General features: G+C 37.7%; 1 protein-coding gene across 2 annotated transcripts in view; it reads left to right on the plus strand.

The window, feature by feature from the left end:
• Positions 1-24,736, plus strand: part of GRID2 (glutamate ionotropic receptor delta type subunit 2) — a 735,631-nt gene that overhangs the window by 596,474 nt on the left and 114,421 nt on the right. For both annotated transcript variants that reach the window (XM_062637614.1, XM_062637616.1), the window contains 2 exons: positions 368-565; positions 7,697-8,009. In XM_062637614.1, the coding sequence (XP_062493598.1) occupies positions 368-565; positions 7,697-8,009 (511 nt within the window). The remainder of the gene's footprint in view (positions 1-367; positions 566-7,696; positions 8,010-24,736) is intronic.

A 24,736-nucleotide genomic window follows, 5' to 3' on the forward strand; every position in this document is an offset into this window, starting at 1 on the left:
GAATTAGATGATCTTAAGGTCCTTTCCAACCCTAACTATTCTATGATTCTATGATCTTTTGATGAATATTCACCAGTTGTTCTCATATACAAACTTAAGTCCCAGAATTGATTCTCCCTAAACTAATCAAATGGATGCTGTTTGGATAGAACTGTTTAAAATCAACCATTCTATATTCACATTACAGAGTAAGGACAAGAGAAATGCATGTTTCTCTGGTATGGACTATTTTTTCATGTTTTTATTCCTGAGAGCATGAATTACTTACTAGTTGTGTTTGCCGGATACAGTGTTTGTCCAGCCAGAGGCACCCACATATGGGATGTAATTTCTGTACTAACAGTTAGCTCCTTTGTTTTCCATTTAGGAAGAGCCCTTTGTCATGGTGTCTGAAAATGTTCTGGGAAAACCGAAGAAGTATCAAGGCTTCTCAATAGATGTGTTGGAAGCCTTGGCTACTTACCTTGGCTTTAAATACGAAATTTACGTTGCACCGGATCACAAGTATGGGAGTCCTCAGGATGATGGGTCATGGAATGGACTGATAGGAGAACTTGTATTTAAGGTAAGGTTATTAATAACTTACTAAATACAGTCATGTGATAAAGCTAAATAATACATGCTGTATTTTTGCACCAGTCAGTAACATTTTTTAGTGAGTCATTGATAACACTTTGTTCGCTGTGTGTTGCCAGCATCTGATAATGTGCCCCGCTGCATTAAGCGGTAAAGAAAAAGCTAGAAATAGTGCTTGCTGGTAACTATTTAAGAAGCAGGGCAATCTCTTTTTTTCCAACCAAAGTACAGCAGTGTGAAATTTGAATATAGTCAAATAATGGGATGCAGAGCATCCTAATTAATTTGGCAAGACCTGACACAAATGAGTTGAAGAGTCTGTTTGAAAGAGGAAAAATTGGTGTTGCAGTAATTAGTGATACATTACATAAATAATGTATAGCACTTAGAAAAATGGTGTGATGAATAGATGAAGTATGTAATCAACAGTAAATGTTTTATTGATATATAATAACACTTACATTATGTAGATGTATGAATCAAGAGAGTATATTCTCTATTCTGTAATTAATAAACCATTTAGTCTGCTTAATTTTACATTAAATGTTCAATATTGTATCATAAATAAATTAAACCAAGTAAACGTGCCAATTTTTTTCCCACTCTTCACATCTTACCTGCTTGCAGTTTCTCACATTGGGAGGAAAAAAGCTATGTAGACTTTATTCTGCTGATGTCTTATTTGTGCCATGAACATATATATTTTCTGTGCTCTTAGTTAACCTGTAGAGGCAGCTTTTACAGCTATAGAGACCTACATTTCTTGGTGTTCCTTAAATAACTGCAGGAGATATTAACTAAAATAACTTACTGGTTGTTTATGGAAGTGCTTTTCCAAATCTGCAGGTGGAATTTAAGAACAGTGTGGTCAGATACAGGACCTAATTGTTCAATGCTTCAGATAAAAGCAAAATGCTGGAAAATAAGTCTTGTGGTAAAGGGGGGGGGGGGAGAAGGAAAAAAAATCAAAAAAGGGAAAAAAAAAAAATCCCTGTGGGAAAAAAATAAATAGCAATAGGTTTAACCTGTTTTGCCTTCCTGAGCAGTAGGAAGCCTGTTGAAATGGAAAAGAACCACACATGCCATATCTGTAGCACAATTCATAATCTACACTGTTACTGTAACAATAAACTTAATTTGCCATCTCCCTATGGCCTTACAAAGCTGTGATTATAGCTGATAAGCTGGAGCCACTTAGAAAACTGTATTTTCCTTCCTCTTCTAAACTTTACCAGCAGAAAATCCTTTATCTAATTATGAGGCATAACACAGCAATTACCTGTTGATTTATTTTTACCATTTTTTCTGCTCCTTTTATCTGATGTTATACTATACCCTACTCTCAGTACTATAGTACTCAGCAAAGGGCTCAGCAGGCCACTGCATTACACAGGCTGGAGGGGTCTTAGTACTAGATGGCTCTAGAGATGAAAGTGGGCCTGGAACATTTTTTATTTATTTGATATCCATGATTCATAAGACAGAACTTGTAACAACTGAAATCAAATGGTTCACTGAAAAGTATATATGGCATTCTTGTCCACTTAGTAGACATGGACTCAAATAACTCTAATAACACACTTAAGGTGGTAGCCACTTAGAACTGTAAGTAGATGTCATAAGGGGAACAGATTTGCCAGTCTGCTAAAGTATTGCTGTAAATGAGTCTTAATTTATATGGAATCTTTCTGTACAATTAGATAGTACAAAGAGTTAATGGAATTGCTTTTGGAAGTCAGAAAATGTGTTTCCCCAATCTGTGTCAGTGTACAATTTTTTTATCTTCCTTATCCCCTATATAATTAGCAGTAAAGATTCACTGTGACCTCTCCTGTTCTCTGTGTGTCCTAAGGCAAGAGGGAACCTCTGGGCGAGCAGCCAGTGTATATCTACCCCTTACCAAGTGCAAGCTGTTGTTGAAAAGCTGCCTTCTGATTTCCTCTAAACTGCGTTCTGCTCCCAGAACTCAACTCTGCTTGGCTACTTTGCAAGGGGGAGCAAAAGAATGGAGAATAGTTTTAAAATAACAGTATAACCTGTTTAAAACAGAAGGTTTCATTGTTTTCCCGACCAAGTATTGCATTATAATCTGTCCAACACATGGAGGAAGTCCAGAACCAGAGGGAGTGCTCTTTGTGTGTTAATGTGTGAGCCAGAAGCTATGTATTTCTGCAAAAGACAAGACCCACTTAAGGGTAATGGAAACTGGCCACCTTTTATTTCTAAGTGCATAGAAACGTAGAATTGCTTAGGTTGGAAAAAACCATTAAGATCATCAAGTCCAACCTTTAAACCAGCACTGACAAGTCCACCACTAAACCATGTCCCTAAGTGCCACGTGTATACGTTTTAAATACCTCCAGGGATGGTGAGTAAACCACTTCCTTGGGCAGCCTGTTCCAATGCTTGACAGCCCTATCAGTGAAGAAATTTTTTTGAATATCCAATCTAAACCTTCTCTGGCACAGCTTGAGGCCATTTCCTTTTGTCCACTTGTTACTTGGCAGAAGAGACTGGCACCCCCTTCACTACGACCTTTCAGGTAGTTGTAGAGAGCATCTCACTGAGAAGGATGTCTGTGGCCACTACAGACAGCGTGCCATATGAAATGGAAGTTGCTGTAACAAGCACATAATTTCTGTGTTCAAGATCAATACATGCTGATTGCATTAACCTGATTCAGCATTCAGCAGGCTCCAGTGCAGGTCCTGGTATCAGTGAGAGCAGTCCCAGGCTGCTCTTATTTGCAGCAGCCCTGCTTGAGCTGCAGTGCAGAGCAGAAACCCTGTGGTGCCAAGGACATGCCCTAGGTCCACAGCTGGCCTCGTGAACATGACGTTTCAAGTTCACTCTGTTCCAGATTTGAAGACAAGGTCCCTGTTGGCTGCTAAAATAGGAGCTGGAATCAGCAGATCAAAGCAACTAGTCTTTGAATTTGAAAACAGATTCAAGTCTCCTCTCCTTTGATTGTCAAGATCTGTATTAGGTACGCCCTTGCTCCATAGCTTGACACCTTCTGCTGTCAAAATAAACTGAATGTAGCCATGCTATGGAAATCTCTGTTTGCTGAGTGCCTGAGCCAGGAGGTCTATAGAGGATAAATTCTCTTTGTGTGAAGAACATGGTGCTTTTGCCCTTCTACTGTCAAATGACCAGGCCTTTCAATGAATCCCACAGAGCTTCAGCTCACAAGCAGGATCAGTTCAGAGAGCAGCAGCTTTCTGTGGACATGCTAAAACCATCTCAGGGGAGCAACACCCTATTGCAAATCTTGCTGTTAATTATCCGTGTCTTTTCACAGTGCTTCCCTTAGTTGCCCTCAAGTGCACATCAGCAGAGGGATGAGCCTGTGTGAAAGGCAAGAGAAGTGGCTAATGTCACTTCTGGGAGAGGACAGTAGGTTTTCTTTCCAGCACGGCTCTGAACTTCCTGGGGATTTTCACATCCATCAACCATTATTTCCCACATTTCACCATGCTACCTTGATTGCTAGGATTTTATGTTTTTTTCCATTGAAGAGCCATCAGGAAGCAACTAGCATAGGGAAAAATGCCTGATTCCACTTCGGCCCATCAGAAAAGGAAAACTAAATACATACCTAAATACTTTTAAGAGAAACTGCAAGTCAACTAGAAGCCTCTTTTGAGACACTTTTAACACATATTCCTAAGGGGAGTGTCATAGGAAGGGAAAAAGCAAATAGGGAGGAAAAAATGAGAGTTATAAATAGTATCTGGGTAAAAGGGCAGCTATTTGCATGTCTGTTTGTCAACTTGAGCAAACATTTTTCTCTGATTAATTTTTGCACGTTCATATTAATAACTGAGTAACGTGGGTTTATTGCTTCTGTCATTCTTTGAAACTTGATTTAATATTTAAAATGGATAAAATGATAGGCTCGTAGGAGAAGTTTAAAGTAGATTCATTTATTTTTCCTGTTCTTGATCACAAACCACAAGAATCATCATAGGATTGCTTTGTATGTGTACAAGATGTGCTTGCTAAGCAATAGCATAGGGTCATTTCAGGGATTTCAGACATTGTTAATAAGCTGGTTCTATGACACCAGTAACAATACTATCAGACCCATTTGTCAGACATTTATTTTAGATTTTCCAGTTCTGGTAATGTTGCTCTACAATGACCTCAAGAGAACTGCTGTTAAGGAACATAAATTCTTAAGTCAGTCACATAAAGAAAAATAATGCCCTCTGCTGTTTTTATTCAGTCAGTCATTTTCAGAAGTCACAATTTCATTCATCAGAAATGTGTTAAACAGACATCTAAGATGATGATAGTTGGTTTTGGTACTGCAAAAACCTAGCGAGTGAAGAGTTTTACATGTTTATCATTCAGATTGGCAGCTTTATATCTAAATATTGGCATAATTGCATGTGTTTGCCTTTCTATCTTAGAAGCACTAAGTGAACCTTGACTACTTGAAATGGATGTCTTCTCTGATCCAATTTGACGTGTTAATGACAAGCGTTTAATTTTTTCATCTTACAATTTTAATACAAGTTGACAGAATCTATATATGACGAAGCATGCTCACCATCAGTAGATCAACTGCTAAGTTAGGCTTAACCTTGGTTTTGTGCTAAGCATAGTTTTCTGGTATACTGGTGTTTGATTCCATTTAGTAATTTAAGATTATGAGTTGTCATATTTCAGTGTAATTTTTTTTCTTTTTTTAACAGTTAAACCCAGGAGGACTGAGAAGTCAGGACTTTACTCTCTCCTTTTAATTTTGTACTATACTTCCCCTCTTTAATTGCAAGATATAATTATATCATGATTGCTGCTGCAGTATGACAAAGGAAATGCAACATTTCCATTAGGGCAACGTTGATCCTCTGTCATAGCTGGCTGATAACCAGAGTAAACCATAATGCTGAGGAATTTGGAGAGACTGTTGCCCAGAGTAAAATAGAAGCAGTATTTCCACAAATGCCACACACTGTGCTTTTTCATGCAATGTACTTCAGTGTATTTCATGGATAAATATATTTGTCTTTTTTTTTTAAAAGGAAAAAAAAGGCAAAAGAAAATTCTATTAGTCATGACATGGTCTAGTGTGAGGCATCCCTTAGGAGGGTGAGAACTAGATGGTCCTTTCCAACCTTAACTATTCTATGATTCTCTGATTATATGATTCAATCCTATAGTAATCCATTATTTGGTAAAAGTATCTTTACTTATTTTATATTGTTTTTCAGTGGAAAATCTTTAAACATCTTACAAATATAACTTGCACTTCACAATAACCTAGTGTGGTAGGAGAGTATTTTGGTAACATGCTGGTAATTAACAACATAGCTGAAGTTAAACTGCAGGGGAAAAGTCTAGGTATGTCTTCCTTTAACCCTGAATTCCTGTTTCACTTTTTGATATATATTCAGGAAAAAAACAAAAACAAACCAACCCTATTCAGTAAATACAACCGTATTTTCCTGTTTGACAGCTTTTGGTGTGGAGCATCGGGCTTCTACATTTGTAAATTATCTTTAAAATAAATTTATATTCACATTTTTTTCCATGGATAATTCTGATGATTTTTTTTGTTTGGATTACTGACTGAGTTTGCTGCTGCCCATAGGCAAAGGGCAGTGAAATCATCACTCACAAAAAAATTGCTAGGAAGGGACATGAAGTGAATTCATGAAGCCATGCTTTCAGCTGTGCACATCAACACAGGTTCACTTAAGACACCAGAGAATCTAGCCCACAAATTAAAGCTGAAGCTCTAATTTATGGCTTTCAAGCAAATCAGTATTTTCAAACACTTTTTTGTCCAAATCATCGGGCCTCCAGCTATCTTCTGCCACTTTCTGAAGCAAGTGGACAATTAATATAAAGTTAATGTCCTTGAAACCGAAGTCTTAAGTGCGCTGTGATTAAAAGTGTGTTTGTACCATAGGCAGCAAAGTGTTTTGCAGATGGCATTAAAAGAGCCCAGATGATTTGCAAATTTAGTTCTAATCAGTTTCAGCTGCCATACCTTACCACTTAATATTTCACATCACATTTCTAAGGAGCTAGTAATCTCTGCATTCTTTGGGCAAGAAGAAAGAAGTTCAAGAGGGTTAATAAAATTTGACACAGTACTTTCAAGCCTTAGTGCTCTTCTCACCCCCTTCTGAAGGACCACACACTGCTTTAGGCAGAGTAGAAATGGATCAAATCAAACTACTAGCATCTTAAAGCATTTTAAGTACTCTTTTTCATATTAAAATGTATAGAATTTACAGCCTTTGTTTAGTATTTGGGCTTTTAAAAATTATGTTAATGTGTCTGTCTTAAATATTCTTTCTTGTTTTCACTGCATTTATCATTGTACCTGTGGAAAGTAAAATAGCACCTGCTGTGGTTGTGCGTGATGTCTTTGGAGACCTAATACCCAGGCAGGCTGTGAAATACAATGATTAGATCAAGGAATTTTATTCATCCTCTTCTCATCTGAAATGGGTTCTTTAAATTACAAAAAAAAAAAAGCCCTAAATGGCACAAAGGGAGTTCAAGGTAGCTGCAGAACACATTGGCAAAGGAATTGCTTAGCAGGAGGATATAAAGGAATTAATAGCAAAGGAACTGTTAGAACATCTGCTTTTCTGCACTTCAGGCTGCAGCCAAAATTGATGTTTTTCAGAATTTCAAATTCCCCCAGTGCAGTGGCCCTTTGTCATAATCATCATGTCACCAAAATGTTGTATGTCATGTGGTTCTGTCAGGCAACTAATTTCCTGTGATTGGAAATACTATACACAAGGTCTGCCTTTTGCCACAATGACAGTGATGGCTTCAGTAAGCCAGGCTGAGAAGAATGACCAGAAACAGATTTCCTCCAGCTATTATCTGTATTTGAACTGGTTTGATTCCTTGGAAAATAACAACATGGAAAGCTAATGTGTCCAAGTCCACTAAGTGAGGTTTGCTTACAAACAGACGTGGTACAGCTATTCTGTTCAAGCCTCAGTCACATTTCTGTTTTCATATATACTATATTTAAGACATTGGCCTTGGCATTTGCTTCTGTATAACTTGCTTAAATCACAGAGGAATGCAGATCCTTTCTATAGCTTCTACTTACGCATGTTGTTCTCTCTCCTTCTTTTCTCAGAGAGCTGACATAGGGATCTCTGCTCTAACCATCACTCCTGACAGGGAAAATGTAGTGGACTTCACAACACGTTACATGGACTACTCGGTGGGTGTGCTGCTTCGAAAGGCAGAGAAGACAGTGGACATGTTTGCCTGCTTGGCACCATTTGACCTCTCCCTGTGGGCATGCATAGCTGGCACTGTGCTCTTAGTAGGGCTACTGGTCTACCTCTTGAACTGGCTCAACCCCCCACGCCTTCAGATGGGATCCATGACCTCCACAACCCTCTATAATTCCATGTGGTTTGTCTACGGATCCTTTGTGCAACAAGGTAAGAGACAGAGGGAGACTCCGCCTCTGAGAGAAAACATTGCAGTAGAGACATTCCTCTTCCTGCCTCCCTCTCGCAGCCCAGAGAGGCTGGAAGCACTGGAAAGCCTTCTGCTATAAGGCTTCTAAGGCATTTGTCTGCCTAGTGTGGGAACTGTGAGACGTCGTTACATGCTAGCTTATTTTGATTTGTAGTTGTCTATTACTACAATTAGAAAAAGATGATTTTCCTCTGGAAAAAAAAAAAAAAAGCATTTTGCATATACTGGAGAATTATTGTGAGTGCTGTGTTCTTGTACAGTCAGACAGAAAATGGATATTTAGCTTTTGAACTAAGTTTAGACTAGTCATCAGTGCAAAATGGTCTTATTGTAGCTGATAATCTTTCCTCTTTCTTCTGCTATATCTCAGTTTTCCTATATAATGTTCAGACTTAATCTCCTCTGGCCTTCCTGGATGCTTTCTCAATACCCTCTAGCAGCTGGTATAGCCCAGGCTGTTCTCCGATTCTGCTTATATTCCCAAAGTCTTCACAATCTACCTGTTCTGGCAGAGCTATAACCATGAATCCTAAAGACATCAGGGACTACAGATCTTGGTGTGGTACATACTACTTAGAATTCTGCTCTACAAATCAGAGTTGTAATGCAAAGTGGAATACAAAAACACAGGTTCATATGAGAACAAAGAAGATTTAGGTAATAACACTGGACAACAAAACAGAACGAATACCTTCTGGCATATCCTCTTGAAGTTGTTCATCAGTCACTACTGGCACTGCAGGTACACCTATTTGTAATTGCATGGAACATCTGCTCTGCAAAGAGCCATGGCTGCTGCCGCCTCAACACTCCCACTTAGTTTTTTTTGATTTTAACATGAATTTGGATGGAATGCTGTAAGTAAAAGCACCATTTTAGATAGCACTGGCAACATATAATGCAGAAATTACATTATGTCTTGTTAGAAAGAATCAGATGACATCCGTAAAAGCTAAAGGTATGCATGAAAATCAAGTATGAAACTCATAGAACAGAAAAAAAAGCTAAATTAACACCACCATCCAAAAAAAAAGAAGAAAACCTGAAGTTTAGAATTTCCACAAGAGATACGATTTTAAACACGTTGATCTAGAGACCTTACTTTTAAAAATATCATTTGCTTTTAGTAATGATGGTGATCTGAGGAAAGCTGAAGAGATTGTTTCATGTTTGTTGTGGAATTATTTTTTTATAAGAAAACCAAATACTTCAGAGCCAGCTGAGAGCTGCACAAGCTTTTTGAATATATGTGGGTGGATTTATAAAGCTTTCTGTCCAAAATATCCCCAGTGTAATTGTTTACAGAATCCAACTGTGAAATTGCAGTTGGCCTGTTACAGAGCTAGACTCATTACATCTGTCTGCCTGTTAGGTTAAAACTTGTGAATTAGTTTCTTTACTGCATGATTGCAACTAATTTTACATAGGTTTATTTCTTGGTATTAGCCATAGCATCCCTGCTGTACTCCCAACATCATTAGTCCCTAAAAGCCTCATAGGAGACTGCCCAGCGAAGGTTTAAAGGAGGCAAAGCTAGTTTAATCACACACTTCACTCCCGTGAGTTACTATCTGTATTGTTTGGCTTGTATCTATCCAAGTAAACCTGCGTTGCCTGGTGTCCCAAAGTTTCCTAAGTCATAGGTCCAAAGTAGTAGCTGTCAAGGGAGCCCTTCAATAGTTCTCAATTTGCTACAAAGAAAAGATTTCTTTGACCAGTAAGTAAAAATGAATGCTTGAGGGGGGCTTAGAGAGAAGCCTTGAATTAAGCATGAAGATAAGGGAGAAAACAGATTAAAGGAAGTGGGACCAGATGACAAGAAAAAGGCAGAATTTACTGGAAAAAAAGAATAGTAATTTGTTCAAGGAGATCTGTATCCACTCCCCATGGTAGGTGGGTCAGGAGATGCAACTCATTATTGGTAAAACCTGATGGCAGGACCTAGCAGCTGGGAGCACCAAAACTGTTGTGGGACTTCAGACATTCAGAGAACCTGGAAAGTGAGAGGCATTTATTCACAAGAGAGATCTTATCACCCTAGCAAGTGGGTTTTCAGCACAACTGTTTAGAATCCGCTAGAATAATATATTTTCTTGGTTCCTACTGAGAGAGGGGAAGCTGTAGATATATCTCTCCTTCAAACAACAAGCAGGACAGCCTTTAATTTACTAGAAGGAAAAATTACACAAATGAAATAGGGTTGGTACCAAAATACATGAAAGTCACAGACAAATTTAAACATAAAGACTCAGAAGACCTCAGAAATCCAGTGCAAAAAGAGAGATCCATTTGTAATGTCAGCCTGTATTTCACATTCGATTTGAATATGACAAAAATGTTATTAGCTGAAGCATTATTGTTTACTAACCCTTGTGAAGACAGACAAATGAAAGTAATTTCCATTGACAGGCTAACTGGCTATTGTGGTAATTTTGCTTCTGCTTTCACTCATCATCTCTTCATTCAGCAGAAAAACTGCAGGTTTTATTTGTTTTGGAATAGCAAATCTGTTGCTGTTAATTATGATTGGCATATCTTAAGTGTGGCAGCATGGGACATTTCATATACTGTCATGTTCACTTAAGTCTTTTAGCTTCTGATTTAAAACATGACAAGGTACTCATTTCTGTGATCAAAATATGCAACCAGTGATGCTTTTGTGTCCTGTGCTGACAGAAACAAAGCAGCATGAACCAAGGATTGCTAGTGCTTTGATATCACTGGATTCTTTGTTTGGGACTAGCAAGCACATTCGGGCATTGTCTTCTCTTTCTGTTCCCTAGCTAGGGGAAAGATTTGCAAGCACAGAAGCTGGCTCCAGGCCTACCATGGCTCTGAAGACAAAAGATGCTTTTGGTGCAAAAATGTAGATCTATAAGAAAACTCACAACCTCTTTTGATTAAAATGGAAAGGACTCCTTTTGCTTGTTTCTTCTGAAAGCGTTAAAAATTCTGCAGATTTTAGCAGGTACCTCCAGTCCACTGTGTCACTTCATATTTTCTTTCAGCCTTGACTCTGATGTTCTGATCAAATTCTATTAACAAGTTTTAACCTTTGTAATTTTTGAAACCAGAGAAAAATACTGTGTCATTGGCTGTAGACTGGAGTCAGCACAAACTAGTCCAATAGTTTTTTCAGGCAGATCTACAATTACTGTCATACTCAATTGTAAAATTGAAGTATTTTTAATGGTTTCCTTGAAGGTAGACTGAAGCTTAATTTCACTGCTGCTTATATCATTTAAACTTAGGTCTTGAACTTGGCCTTCAAATTTTTTTTCCCATGTTGGAGTGACCAGTCTAGGTACCATTTTCAGACTCTCATAACACTAAGGTGTATTTTCTCTCAATTGCCCTTTTAATTTTATGTTCATTCATTACAGAGATGAGTGTGTATGTATTTATATACATTATTTTTGTATTTGTAAGATACGTGCTATTTTTTATTAGAAGAGACAATTCTGAAGATAGAGGTACAATATAACTGGAGAGGCTCAGTTTATATAAAGTATATAAACTGATAAGTGGTGGGGGGTTCTTTTGCTCAAGCACTTCATTTAAATAAAATGTAATAATTAGTGCATTGAAATGCTTCATCTTACTACTCAATACACCTGTTTAATTTGCAATATAGTGTGACCACTAAGAAGGGAAGGACTTTTTGGTGATCTTGGCCATGCAGCACTGGGGATTATCTTGAAAATAAATGTTTCTGACTTGGAACTATTCATTTAGACATGAGTAGTTTAGATATCATCTGTTACCTATGAATTAGTTGGTTATGTCTAAAGATGAAGCAAATTCGTAGACTTAGACTGGAGGATTTCAGTTATGTTGAAATTTAGTGTCATGGCTTCTGAATTTGTTCTTTTCCACTTGCTCATCTTAGAAAACTAAGTGGCAAAAGCTCTGTATTTTGCCTCTTTTCAAAATTATCTTTTGCCAGTTGGACAGGAAATTTTAAGGCTTCCTTTTCAGTGGGTTTCCTTTCTCTCCCTCTCCGTATTTCCCCTTGGCTTCTCAATCTACTCCTCACAGGTTTTGCTCTCTGCCTGCTCACACTGCAGCTGATGGTCACCATTGCTGTAACATTCTTCTTGGTACCCTACTGGTTCTACTGCTTCTGTTCTTCACTGTTGACTTGGCTCTTCCTCAGGCCTCTATTATTATATATACAACAAAGCTCAGCCAAGTGCAAAGTCCTACCCCTGAGGAATAACAATCCCATGCACCACTGCATGCTGGGGCCCACCCGGCTGACTGAGCACTGGCGTTCAATGGGGCAGTATATCCCTAGCATATATTTGTATCCTTGGTGATATTCAAAAGCCGTCTGGTCATGGCCCTGGGCAACTGGCTCTAAGAGGCCATGCTTGGGCTGGGGGACAAGATGACTTTCAGAGGTCATCTACCTCAACCGGTTGTCTCAGTGTTGTATTATATAGTCTTTGGTCAACTTTTGTGCTATTCTATTCAGTTGTGATTTTATTTCTCTTCAGCCCTGGTACTGTTGCGATTCCCCCAAATTTTGCCCTCATTAGAACATGCCAATGTTGGAAATCTGCCATATGAACAGGGACCAAAGAACTGTCTCAGAGGGAAAAATTTTTTTACTAAAAACTTCATCAAGATTAACTGAATCAACACACTGCAATGGCACAATGTCTATTTATACTTACTGAGAACCTAGTTTAATCTCCTGAAGGTTTTCTATTAGCTTCCTACTACTTTATGGGCTCTTGTTATGAAATACTCTACAGAGCACTCTGCTCTCACCACTATTGAAGAAAACTAATGATTTAAGAAACATAAGATCAGGATTTAGAGTTAGTCCAAACCCTTTTGGTATAATAGATCGTTTATGGAGACAGGTGAAATGCTGCATACTTTTTATCAAGAACTTGCAGAGGCATGTTCTGGAGCATTTTATTTTGAGAGCAGCCTCTCAAATTTTGCTTCAGAATGTAGTGATAAGATTACTTAGTTTAATAGGATTCAACTGAACATAGACAAAATAGTTATGTAGAAAATTACAATGTTTTCTATTTCATATGAAAGACAATAGAAAGACTGTCTATTATCCCACTCTGTGCATTTTGCTTTGTATTTTGATGTAAGAGAAGGTATTTCTCACTGGTCTGGTAGGATTAGGCAGGTAAAGATGCAAGGCTGTGTTTAACTTAGAAATGTCCATAAGAAAGGGAACACCAAGCAGATGATATTTTTTGGTTTCTTTGCTATAACAGGAAGTATTTTTAAAATGACTGAATCATTCAAAATTTAATCACTTCTCAGTGACTGCAACAAAACAGACATTCATTAAAGTTTTATAAATAGGATTTGACCATAGGATAATAGGTTTTTGAAGTATTACCTGCAAAAGTATTTTCTTCTTCAGAGATCTTAATACTCTTGCTTAATCTAGCAGAGTTATGAAATGAATGATGTGAAAGCATCACTGGTGGGCCTTTTTTATATCCCCCTACATTTTGGTTAGTTTAAAATGCTGGTCACAACTGGAGGTTTTGGTTAGTCTTCAGTGGTGTCTGTAACGGCCATTATGTTCATAATGCCCAGTAAAGGAGCAAATCTTACTGTTTGCCTTGTTCAAATTACATTTCATAAGAGCAATAAAATAGGCTCCAAGCCTTGGTGCTTCCAAATTATTATAATACTTCTCAGATGGTTAAAGCCGCTCAGAATTCTCAGTCTGTTCTTTGTATTGCCACCCAAGGTGTGATATAATCCTCCTGAAATCCTCTGCTTGGAGTGTACTGTTGCTTCATAAATTACTCTATCTTGCTTATCTCGCTCTCGGCATATCCCTATCAGCAGGAAACAATTATGCTGTAGCAACATGTTTTCTTAGTGACATTTTCTCTTAATTAACTTTACACCAATCTCTATGTATTTAATACTGAGAGGAAAAATTTAAAAGCATTAAAAAAAAAAAGTGTTAGAAATCAATTATATCTTCGCATGGTGAAACCTAATTATTTTTTTTTTTAAATTTTAGAAAATCAGAAAAGATCAAGTATAAAGGCTTTAGGACTAAGACCTAGTTCCTAATTTGGATTCTGCCCCTGATCTTCTGGCTGGTCATAGAAAATTCATTAAATATCTTGTATGAAAGTTCTCAGTTGTAAAATGGAGATATTGCCTATCTTCCTTCATAAAAACATGTTTCATATCTTCTGATGCAAAGCAAAACTTAAATGCCATTCTCATTAATTAACAATTTTAATTGCTCTTCAAGCTAATGCCATGTCTTCACATATTCCTGTAACAAGGTGAACAGAATTGCTGAGCCTAAAATGCACAACATTATACTGGGAAAATGAAAAGTCAAATACCACACAAGTTAGGAAACAAACCATTCTCCATGTTTTTTCTAGCATATAATCACCAGAAGTATTTGTGACATTCAAGTTCCACCTTTAAACATGAAACCCCCAAACTCAGGTCTAAGGAGGTGATCCCGCCCCTCTACTCTGCTCCCATGAGACCCTACTTGGACTACTGTGTGCAGTTCTGGTGTCCTCAACATAAGAAGGAAATGGAGCTGTTGAAACAAGTCCAGAGGAGGGCCATGAGGATGAAAAGGGGGCTGGAGCACCTCCTGTATGAAGACAGGTTGAGAAAGTTGAGTTGCTCAGCCTGGAGAAGAGAAGGCTGCGTGGAGACCTCACAGCAGCCTTCCAGTGTCTGAAGCGGGCCTACAAGGATGCCAGAGAGGGACTCTTCATCAGGGACTGTAGCAATAGGACAAGGGGGAATGGGTTTTAACTTGAGCAGCGGACGTTCAGGTTAGATATAAGGAAGAAGCTCTTTACTGTAAGGGTGGTGAGGCACTGGAACAGTTGCCCAAAGACGTGATAAATGCCCCATCCCTGGCAGTGTTCAAGGCCAGGTTTCATAGAGCTTTGGGCAACAGGCATCCCTGGCCATGGCATGGGGGCTTGGAACTAGATGCTCTTAAGGTCCTTTCCAACCGTAACCATTCTATGATTCTATGTTGCTATGAAATTCACATTTTATTATATTAAATCTAGGCTTATGTATTAGTCTGTACACGTACCTTCATAAAGTCATCTCCCTGAAAAAGTTACTGCAGCCCTGGGGGTACCCATGCTCCTTTACCTCATGTCTCAATGGTTTGGCCAGCATAAAAAATAACTAAATTCTGACAGTTGTGTACTATGTCTCAGATGTGTTTGGTAACAAGTGATCGCTGACAACGTATACTGAGAATTATTGTCATGAATATAGTACACATTTGCAAACATTGGATGCAGCTTTATGCGCATACCGCTTCTGGAGGTTTATTTGATTGTCTCTTTTTGAGCATATAATTCCAAGAAATAAGCATGCTCCGAGTAAAATGTTCAGTAGTGTGGGCATTTGTTTGCAACAATGTGATATCACTAGCATTAAACTGCCAGGGGATATGCTTGGATTTTCCCCTAAATTGAAGTTAAGAATCAGGCAGTTCTCAGAGGCATCTAAAATAATGATTTCAGTATCCTGTGTGCACCTGCTTGCTTGAGTAATAGCACTGGGTACATGAGGCAGTATATTTAGAGATGTTCTGTCTGACACACCTTCTGTGAGGAGGAGGAAAATGAATGGTGGTGTGAATGCTCAAAAAACATCTTCATTCCCCTTGGACTAGCTCCAAGACTGATTAATTGACTACGAGAAGGTAATGTCTGTCTGGCTATAGTATAAATGCTGATCAAGACCAAATGAGACAAAAGGGAAAGTAGAATTGGATGTGTATAGCATCTGTCCATCCTTCTGTGTTCTTTCAAAAGCATCCTAAGGTGAATATTTTACTTGGAACAGTTTCTTTAATTGTTATGATTTTTAATAAGACTTTATACTACATTTGGGTAAAGAATGAATAAATTAGATTAATCAGTTTTGGTTGTAGGATTCCCCTGTGTATAATGTAGATTTAATTGAGGAAATGAGGAAGAACAATTTAGCCAGGAACTGAATGTTTCTTGCATGAAAAAGGACTGTAACCCACATTTTAATCTGCAAACATGTTAAGAAGCAAGCTTTGCTTGTCCTGCTATTTGATTTTTCTGCAGAGAAGCTTATACTTAAATTGGCAATTTTGGCTGTTTAGGATAGGGAGGAAGTGAGAAACGAGTTTTAGCTTTATTAAAAATACTCCCCCTCTGTTTGGATGACAGCAATTTCACCTGCAAAAAGATCAGCCTTTTTCAGCAGAGGATATCCAAGGCACCAGATGAACATGGGTTTAGAGGGGAACCCATGGTAGTTTCCATTGCTCTTTTGGTCTGTGGGGAGCCCCTCCTCTGCAACAGCTGTGCCATGGCTGTATCCACCCATGAGGGCTGCTCTTTATAACACCAACTGGTGGGTAGGTGTCAGGAAAATTGCCTGCAAACTGTAAAGGCATGAGTAGCAAAGAGGGTTTGAAGCTGCTCAAGTCTCCCTTCTCCAGCTGTTTTTTATCTCAGACCTCTTGTAAGATTAAAATGTGTATAAAAGAAGTAGGCCAAATTTAATACTGAAAGGAAGCAAATAATGATACCAAATAATAGTTTACCATCCTGTTGATTTCCCCCATTGCTGCAATGAACGTCCATTCTCAGCAAATATGAGAGGCTGGGGGGGGGGGGGGGGGGGGGTATTTCTTTTCTCTTTTAGTCAGCTTCCCAGCATACAAATTATGGGGATTGCCTTCATCACAGCAGCATCCTGCGGTAGGAACCTTCTGTTGCTTAATATTTACTTTTCCACTGTCAACAGAGGGAGGAGAGATCATAAAGTAGGACTTTACCTTTTCAATGCTTTTGAAGTTACTGAGATGTTATTTGGTTAAAAATCTGTGATACTTCATCTACCAGGCAAAAACTGATGTGAAGGAACATGTGTAGTTTTAACTGAAGACTGCTTCCCTCACACTAGGATGGAGTAAAGATAACAATGAAGGGGAAAGTCTTCTGCAAACAGGCTGCTAAGGAATGGTGATAATAAATCTGTTGAGTGGGAGTGTTCATTGTTCATGCTCAAATATACTTGCTAATAGAACATTTTTAGGTACAAGCATGTATTCTGTTCTTACAATACCCTCTTTCATTTCTACATCTATCCCACAGGAGGAAAATCCTCACTATCCAATAAAGGAATCTTTTAAGTTGCTTTTCACTTCTAACAAATCTGAGTCAAGATCTTAAGCTGGGTGATAGCTGATTTGCAGTAAAAAACAGGTTATTCAACTTTCAGATGTAAGCATTTGTATTAGTGATTTTCATCAATAAATGACATTACAGCATTATTCTCAGTGGAACTTAAAAGGATGAGGGGATTTTTCTTTCCTCTGTTCTCTATGAACTGTCACAGTACTACTTTAGGTCATCTGAGTTTTAGAGATCACTTTGATAACAACATCACAGGATGTACCTGAAGTGGAATTTTAGTCTAAATCCTAAAATGTGTTATTTAGGAACGTAATGAGAACTCTTGCATTAGTGATGATTGAATTATGCGAGGTTAGGAGTTCATTGCAGAGGAGCACTCTGAAAATTAAAGGATAACAGGAATTAGTGACATGAAAACTGAGCTAATGTATCTGAGATGTCTGTGATTCACTTGCCTCTAAAGTAGTCAGGTACCACTCTGTGATGATGTATGCTTGGAGATCTTGCAAGAACAGATTTTTAAAGCATTTCATAATACTTTGAAAATACTTTCAAAATACTTTGAAAGCAAAAAACCTGTCTTTCAGTATGTGGTCTGTTTTTAAAAATTCCCTTCATTTCCAAAATCTGGCATCACAGAGTTACATAGATGTGAAAAAAAAAATTAATAAATGATGGGAGATGATGGGGGAAGCTCCTGCCAAAAGACGCGGAGGCTTTACTGAAATTATTGTTTGTCCTTATGATCTCACAGAATTGTCTTTTGTTTTGCTTGGTTCATAGTTGCTCAGTTTCAGCCAAAGGGGACTCTTTCTCCCTCTTGTTCATAATGTCCTCCCTGACAGGCGCTTAGCTAAAGCAGCATTCTAATACCTCATTAATGGCATTGTTGAGTTTATTGTTAATTGTTTGTACAGATGGCCTGTTTTCAGTCCATTGTGCACAGTTCTTTTTGACATCCCAGAAGGTACTACATATTATGCTGTCAGTAGTCTATGGAAAGGCCACCACTATGTTACAGTTAGCTTCCTAGCTACTTATGAGTATGCACCACAGATGATAATTGTGGTTGATCATTTCAGGCATTAGAGCATTCATATCCAGACATTTGTAAAAGGGAGATTGGGTCTCAGCACCTCTGGAAATCTAATCGGAAGGTTGCCAGTGTTCAAGGTTAGTTATTAAGATTGGGTGCCAATATTCTCTAAAATAATAGTAAGCGTATATCATTTTGATGTATTCACGGTGGCTGCAAATAGTGCCTTTCTATGGGCATGCAATCAGGTGCAGTCTTAAGTCTTATATCACAGTGCTGTAGAAGAGCATCCCTGGCAGCTTCTTGTGTTTGCTACCCGCGCACTTTGAGCTCTAGTCTGTGTTTGCCTCTGCCTGTGTGTGTGTTTGTAATTATATCATGTGAAATTATTGTCCTATGTTGTAAAAGTGGCAATAAAACATTATCTGGTCAGAGCTGCTTTTGAGCAAACAGCTGTTGGTAAAATTGCTAGGCTTATTGCACAATTATTTATCATTATGTAATTGAATGGTACTGTATTTGGTAACCCCAAAATTAAATTTGAAACCCTGCTAAGTCTTCTGATAAAACAGTGCATTTCAGCAGCATTAGCATGACAGATTTTGGCCAATTAGAGGTGGCAGCAAGCCTCACAGTTCCAATCTGGTCATACTTAGAGCAATCAAAAGGTTTACTTTCAAATATCAAGACTTGCATGATATTTCAGCGTCTGGAAATGTGTAGTATAAGTATAGTAATGTTTAATCTAAGAACTCCCGGTAGACACCTCCATTTTCAAACTTCAGCTGCAGTCATTCTTTTGTGATGACAGCAGAAGAGAAAAATATACTTTTATGATACGTTTTCCAGAACTTCTGGAAACACTGTCTTGCATAACTGGGTTGCACAAGTCACTACAGTGTATTGGCATTAAATTACTGCACACTATCATTTGTAACATTTTATCCGTGATGTACTTTGATTTGATTTTCAACTGAAAACCTCTTCTTTTGCTAATTCCACAGAAAGATGGAATTTGACCACAGCAAAGTTGCTGATATCTAAAATAAGTAATTTCTTCTGTGGGTCTAGGCTTAAAAGCTAGAAATTAATTCCTATAGCTCTTAAAGATTTATACTGTAAATACTATATGACAGAAATGCAAATCTGATTGAAGTATGTTGTTGAAGTACCACCGATACCAGAAGAAGCTAGACCACTGCCATTTGCTATGTGGTGGTATGACATGCTTCCCTTCCCATCTTTTACCCTCATTGTCACTGTTTCAGCAAGATGGGTGGAAAGAAACAACTTATTGTTGAGAAGGGAATTATAAATATACTATAACTAATATGTTATGCTAACATCATTTTAATCAGGTAATTATTAAAGGACTGTTTGGCCTTTAAGGACATTGATTTAATGGGAATTAATTTAATGATTGAACACTGTTTGTGTAACATTATCATTGCTAGTGATGCAGAAAATTGGAATCTCAGCTCAGCTGAAAAGAGGTTAGACTTTCCATTATCACATTAGATCCCCTTTCTTCTGGAATGCATTTATTATACTTTTTTTTATACTTTCAGTATATATTTAAATGTTTGTGTTTTATCTAAAATTTCCTGAGTAGAAAAAATAAGTAAAAATGTTCATCATTGTACTGTTCTCATTTTTAATCAGAGGCTTGCATTTCTGTTTAATATAACCTTAAACAAAGTCCATTAAATTTGGGGTTTGACATGCTATTGCTTCTCCCATGAAGCAATTTTTCTCTGTTTTCATTTTCTGCTTTCTTCTCTCTGCAAACCTGATCATTAGGTTTAGGATGAATAGGGGTTTGGTTTGTGGAATGGTTTTACAGCTATAAAAAGGCAGCTTTTAGAAGCAGTAGCAGAGCACAGTGTTATCTAGATTATTCTGAGGCTGAATCCCACATTGTCTAGACATAATTTAGGAGTGATTTAAAAGAGGCTTTGACCCATTTGTTTTCAAAATGGAAATAGTGAACATTATAGAAAGCCTGTATTCAGTACCTGAGGGTTAAGACAGAGTTAAAGCTGACCTTTATAGATACAACTCCCATTTATCTAAACGGATGTTGTATCTGGCTGCCCTCCTTGATTTGCCCTTAGTAGTGCTATTGTCACAAATTATTTTTCAACTTTATAGAGCCTCTAACTACTGTTGTGTGCAAATTAGATCCAGGGAGAAAAGGAGGGCTCTGCATAAACAAGTGATTGGAAGCATGTAGTGAATAGCTGTGTCTGACAGCCTTCTGCAGATAGTTTAATTTTGAAACAAAATTTTAATCAAGGATGTCTATGACAGTTCCTGCTGTATCTTGGCAGAGTTTTACAAGGGAATCTGGTGGCCAAATGATTAGCTCTCTGTCACTAGATTGAAGTGGTTACAGTACAAACAGCAAGGTGAGAAGGCGTGGTGTTTAAAGACAGATAGAGAAATAATTTGACAATACAAGTAGCAGAAACTCAGACTTACAAACAGTCTGTAGGTTGCTAACCCAACGGTGAGCCAGCACAGTAGTAGGCTGAAATGCTTTTCACCGGGTAGCACTACCCTTTCCCTTGGTGCTAGAGCATTTTCTAGCTCGAGAAAGGAGACTTTCAAAGAACAGGATCTTATGTTTCAAGCAAAATAATTTGTGAGTAGTCATTTAGGCCATCTTTTGGATATATCTGTTTGTCCATCAGGTTATGTGTCAAGGCTCTCTGACCAGATTTATCAGATGCGTACACTGGGCTGCAATTTGATGAGGGCTTAGTGGCAGTGCCCCTGGTCCTTGATTAGACCCAGCATTTGAAATCTCAGCATGGGTAATCTCTTCCTATTAATGAGGAAACAGCTGAGCAATGAGCCTTAGTATGAAAGCCAAATGCCAAAGGCACATCCAAACAGATGCACAGCAGTAGCAAATGGAGGATTTTCAGAGGGAGTCTGCAATATATGAAATACAACTTTGAGGTGATTACTGGCCAGCAGTAACCAAGAGTAACAAGGTAGCATGGCAGTCTCAGGTTGGAACTAGCTCATGTCTGCCCTCCTTGGGAGGAGGTTGGAGGGAGCCTACATCTACCTGTACAAGGTTGTGCATATACCATCAGGTTAGCTGCCTTTCACAGTTGTTGATAAGGATCTATAAGAATCTATAAGAATATATAAAATGCATTCAAAGTACTTTACAGATTTCAGATGACTGTGAGTGATTTGAAATAAGCCTGAAGGTGAAGAAAGATCATCTCAGATATTCTCCCTGTCACATAAAGGGGAGAAATAAATGAGGAGAGCTTTCTTTTGTGAATCATTGCTTCCCTTCTGGGAGGGCAATGAGGGCAGTTCTTCCCACCCAGCTGAAAGGAAACAATCTTCCAGAGAGCAAGCGTAATGAGATTAGTCAGGGGATCATTACAATAACAACAACAAATGAGAGAGAAGTGATTGTTTAGTTCAGAAGACATTAAAGGGGAAAAAAAAATTAATTAGGGCACCAAATGACAAAGTGAACACATTTTTTGATCGCCTATAGACCAGTACAAGGAATCTGAGTAATAGACAAGAATAGCTGGAATTGCTCACAAATATAGATTTGGTCTTCATGGTGTTACTGAAATCTTATAGGAACATATGACACTATGAAGTACTGAAAGACAGATGGTCAAGGTGGGCAAAAGGGGAAGAGTGTCACTATGTCAAAATGGCATTAGGTTTTTAAGAGGTATTGAGAAAGATTAGATCTTGATTTCTTGTGGAACTGTGTGCTAATGGCTGGAGCACAAAATGAGATGGAAGTCAATGTCTGCTGCAGACCACCAAATCACACTGGAGTAGCAGACGATTGGCTTCTGTAGTGCATATCTGTAATGTGTAAGGGAAGATGTTAGATATAATAGGAGCATTTAGTCTGAATTATGTATGTTTCATGTCTCAGGCTGCCCAAGTTGAAGCATTTTGAATGCACATATAGAGCAGGAGGAAAGAGAAAGGAACATTAATGGCACCAAAGAGTTAGAAGCTACAAACTTCAAGAAGAATGCCATGGGGAGCAAGTGTACACAGAGGCAAGTCAGAATTGAGGACAACAGGGAGGACAGTTTTGAAAATGTTATTAGGAGCTAAAGAAACCTTAATGATAATGGTTCATTAGGTGAAGGTGATACCATTCAAAATAGTTGTTCCAGAAAGGCAATTAATATTTCTCTTCTGTGTTTGTTAAAAGCAAGTTAAATACTTTTCATGTCAATAGCAACCCAAGAGAATGTTAAATGACAGTTTCTAACATCAGACATTTTCAAGGCAGCAAATCCAAACAAATTTCACCCAAGCATTTTTAAAGAGCTTGTTAAGGAGCTTCTAGGACCTCTATTTCTAAATCTGACTCCTGGAGTCTTGTGCAGATTTTAGAAAGCTGACCAAAATATATTATGTAAAACCTAAAGACCAAACTAAACCTTCAATTCAAGTGTTTCTTCCATCTTAATATATGGATGCAACAAATTGAAAGACTTCACAAGTATAGACTTAACAGTTCCAAAAGATATCACCATTAAAAAGTTTGATATTGAAGATACGTATTTATACAAACTATTAGTATTTCTTAAAATGAACAATAACAGTCCTTCTTGTCAAAATCATCCAGATAAGGAGGAGGAAGGCTGTAGAAATAACGGGAAAAAGGAAGCCAAAGCATGTCCCTGGTAAGTGCAGCAGTGGCATACAGAAAAATGTTTTATGATGTATTGCTAAGAGCCACACCCAAGTCAGGGATTGAACAGTACCTAAAGACAGGTAATACTGCTAGAAGCTGATGACAGAGGATGTACAAGGAGATTTTCAGTATAGACAAAGACAGGGTAAGTCTGGTTTGTCCCTTAAGCACAGTGTTTGAAAGATAAAGGACTTGCTTTCAGAAGAAAGAATAGGCCAGCTATAAACACAGAAGAGCTCTAATACTGTTGGAGTAGGCATATGAAAGTATCTCCTCTATCAATTATATTCTAGGAAGATAGACATCAAAAAATTATCTAGTATTTCAGATTTTAAGATTAATGAATACCAACATTTCCGTGAATTTACAATGGGTCCATTAAAATATTTTTATGGTAAACAGAAGAAACATTTCTAAGCATTTAAACATTCTTAAATGTTTCAAATATCTTTTGAGGTGTTTTTTCTTTCTAATTTACTTCATGTTTATTTTTAGAAAACTAATGTGAAAATATCTTTACAATGAAACCCCACACTACACAAGACTTCTACTATTTATAAAATAAATAAATAAATAAATAGTTGCTTGATTTTTTGGCTTTTATGGAACCTTTTGTAATTACTTCAGAGAAAAAAAATGGTTCCACTCCAATCCTATTACTTCTAGTGAATGAAAAAAAGCAATTCCTATAACTTATTACCTAATGTATTTGTAGTATCCTCACAGTACTAATAGTAATGGTAATAATAATACCTAGATACATTTTTCTCTCTTTAGGAAGTTAAGACCTGAAGAAATGTTTCATGTGTGATACAAAATACCTGAAAATCTCTCTTCATATGTAAGTTAAAAATAATTAAAAACAAACAAACAAAACATTAAAGAAAATAACAACAACAACAAAACACCTATGCTTTAATAAAGACAAAATGCTAGGGAGAAACAGGTGGCGTGGAGAATAAAAGCAATAGCTGGCTTTTGAGCTTGTACAGACCTTGTCCAGGGCTGCCAGTCCTGCCTCATGCTCAGTTCCTTCTCTATTCTCAAATCACTGCAATCTGCCAATATTTGCAAGGCTAGGGAATTCAACCTCTGATTTACAGGCTTATTTGAAAGGCATTACCAATTCAAGGGATTGTATTTTCCTGTTGAAGGATACATGTCATGCTTGCTGTGGTCACTTCAGCACACAATGTAACCTTACAAACTCAGGTTATGACATGCCGGCTTGTATGTTATGGAAATTAATGTACTTTGCAATGTTTAAGAATGGAAAAGTATGGGTGAAAAAAAGAAAAGAAAGGAATATAAATTCATGGTAAGAGATTTTCTAAGAACTTGCAAACTGTATTTGTTTCACAGCAGGTAGAAATAGGTACAGGCTTCATTGACTGCGAAGTACTTTTTCTTGTCCTATACTGACTTGAACATTTCCAATTGAAAACAGGAAAAATGTTATATTATCAAGAAAGGTGTTAACAGAATAGTAGCAAAAGCTAATGCCCTGAAAGATTCTGCCTTTCAAGAGCTCTGCTTTGCAGAGTTTTGTAAAGATAACAGAGCTCAGTCAAACTTTAGGTTTTGTTTCTTGGGGCAGAAATAGCTGAAATATAAAACGCCTTTGCCTCTTTGTTGATATAAGCTGCTCCCCTCACACCAACTCTCTATTAATGTCCTTTTCACAAAGAAAACATAAGACGTACATTGATCTAAACTGTTTGCAACAGAGTTCTACACTTTGTATTTGTGCAAATGGAAATTGCAGATGCA

This window comes from Pezoporus occidentalis, unplaced genomic scaffold (genome assembly GCF_034315485.1).
Source record: "Pezoporus occidentalis ecotype Australia unplaced genomic scaffold, CSIRO_AGI_Poc_V1 ctg53, whole genome shotgun sequence".
NCBI lineage: Eukaryota > Metazoa > Chordata > Aves > Psittaciformes > Psittacidae > Pezoporus > Pezoporus occidentalis.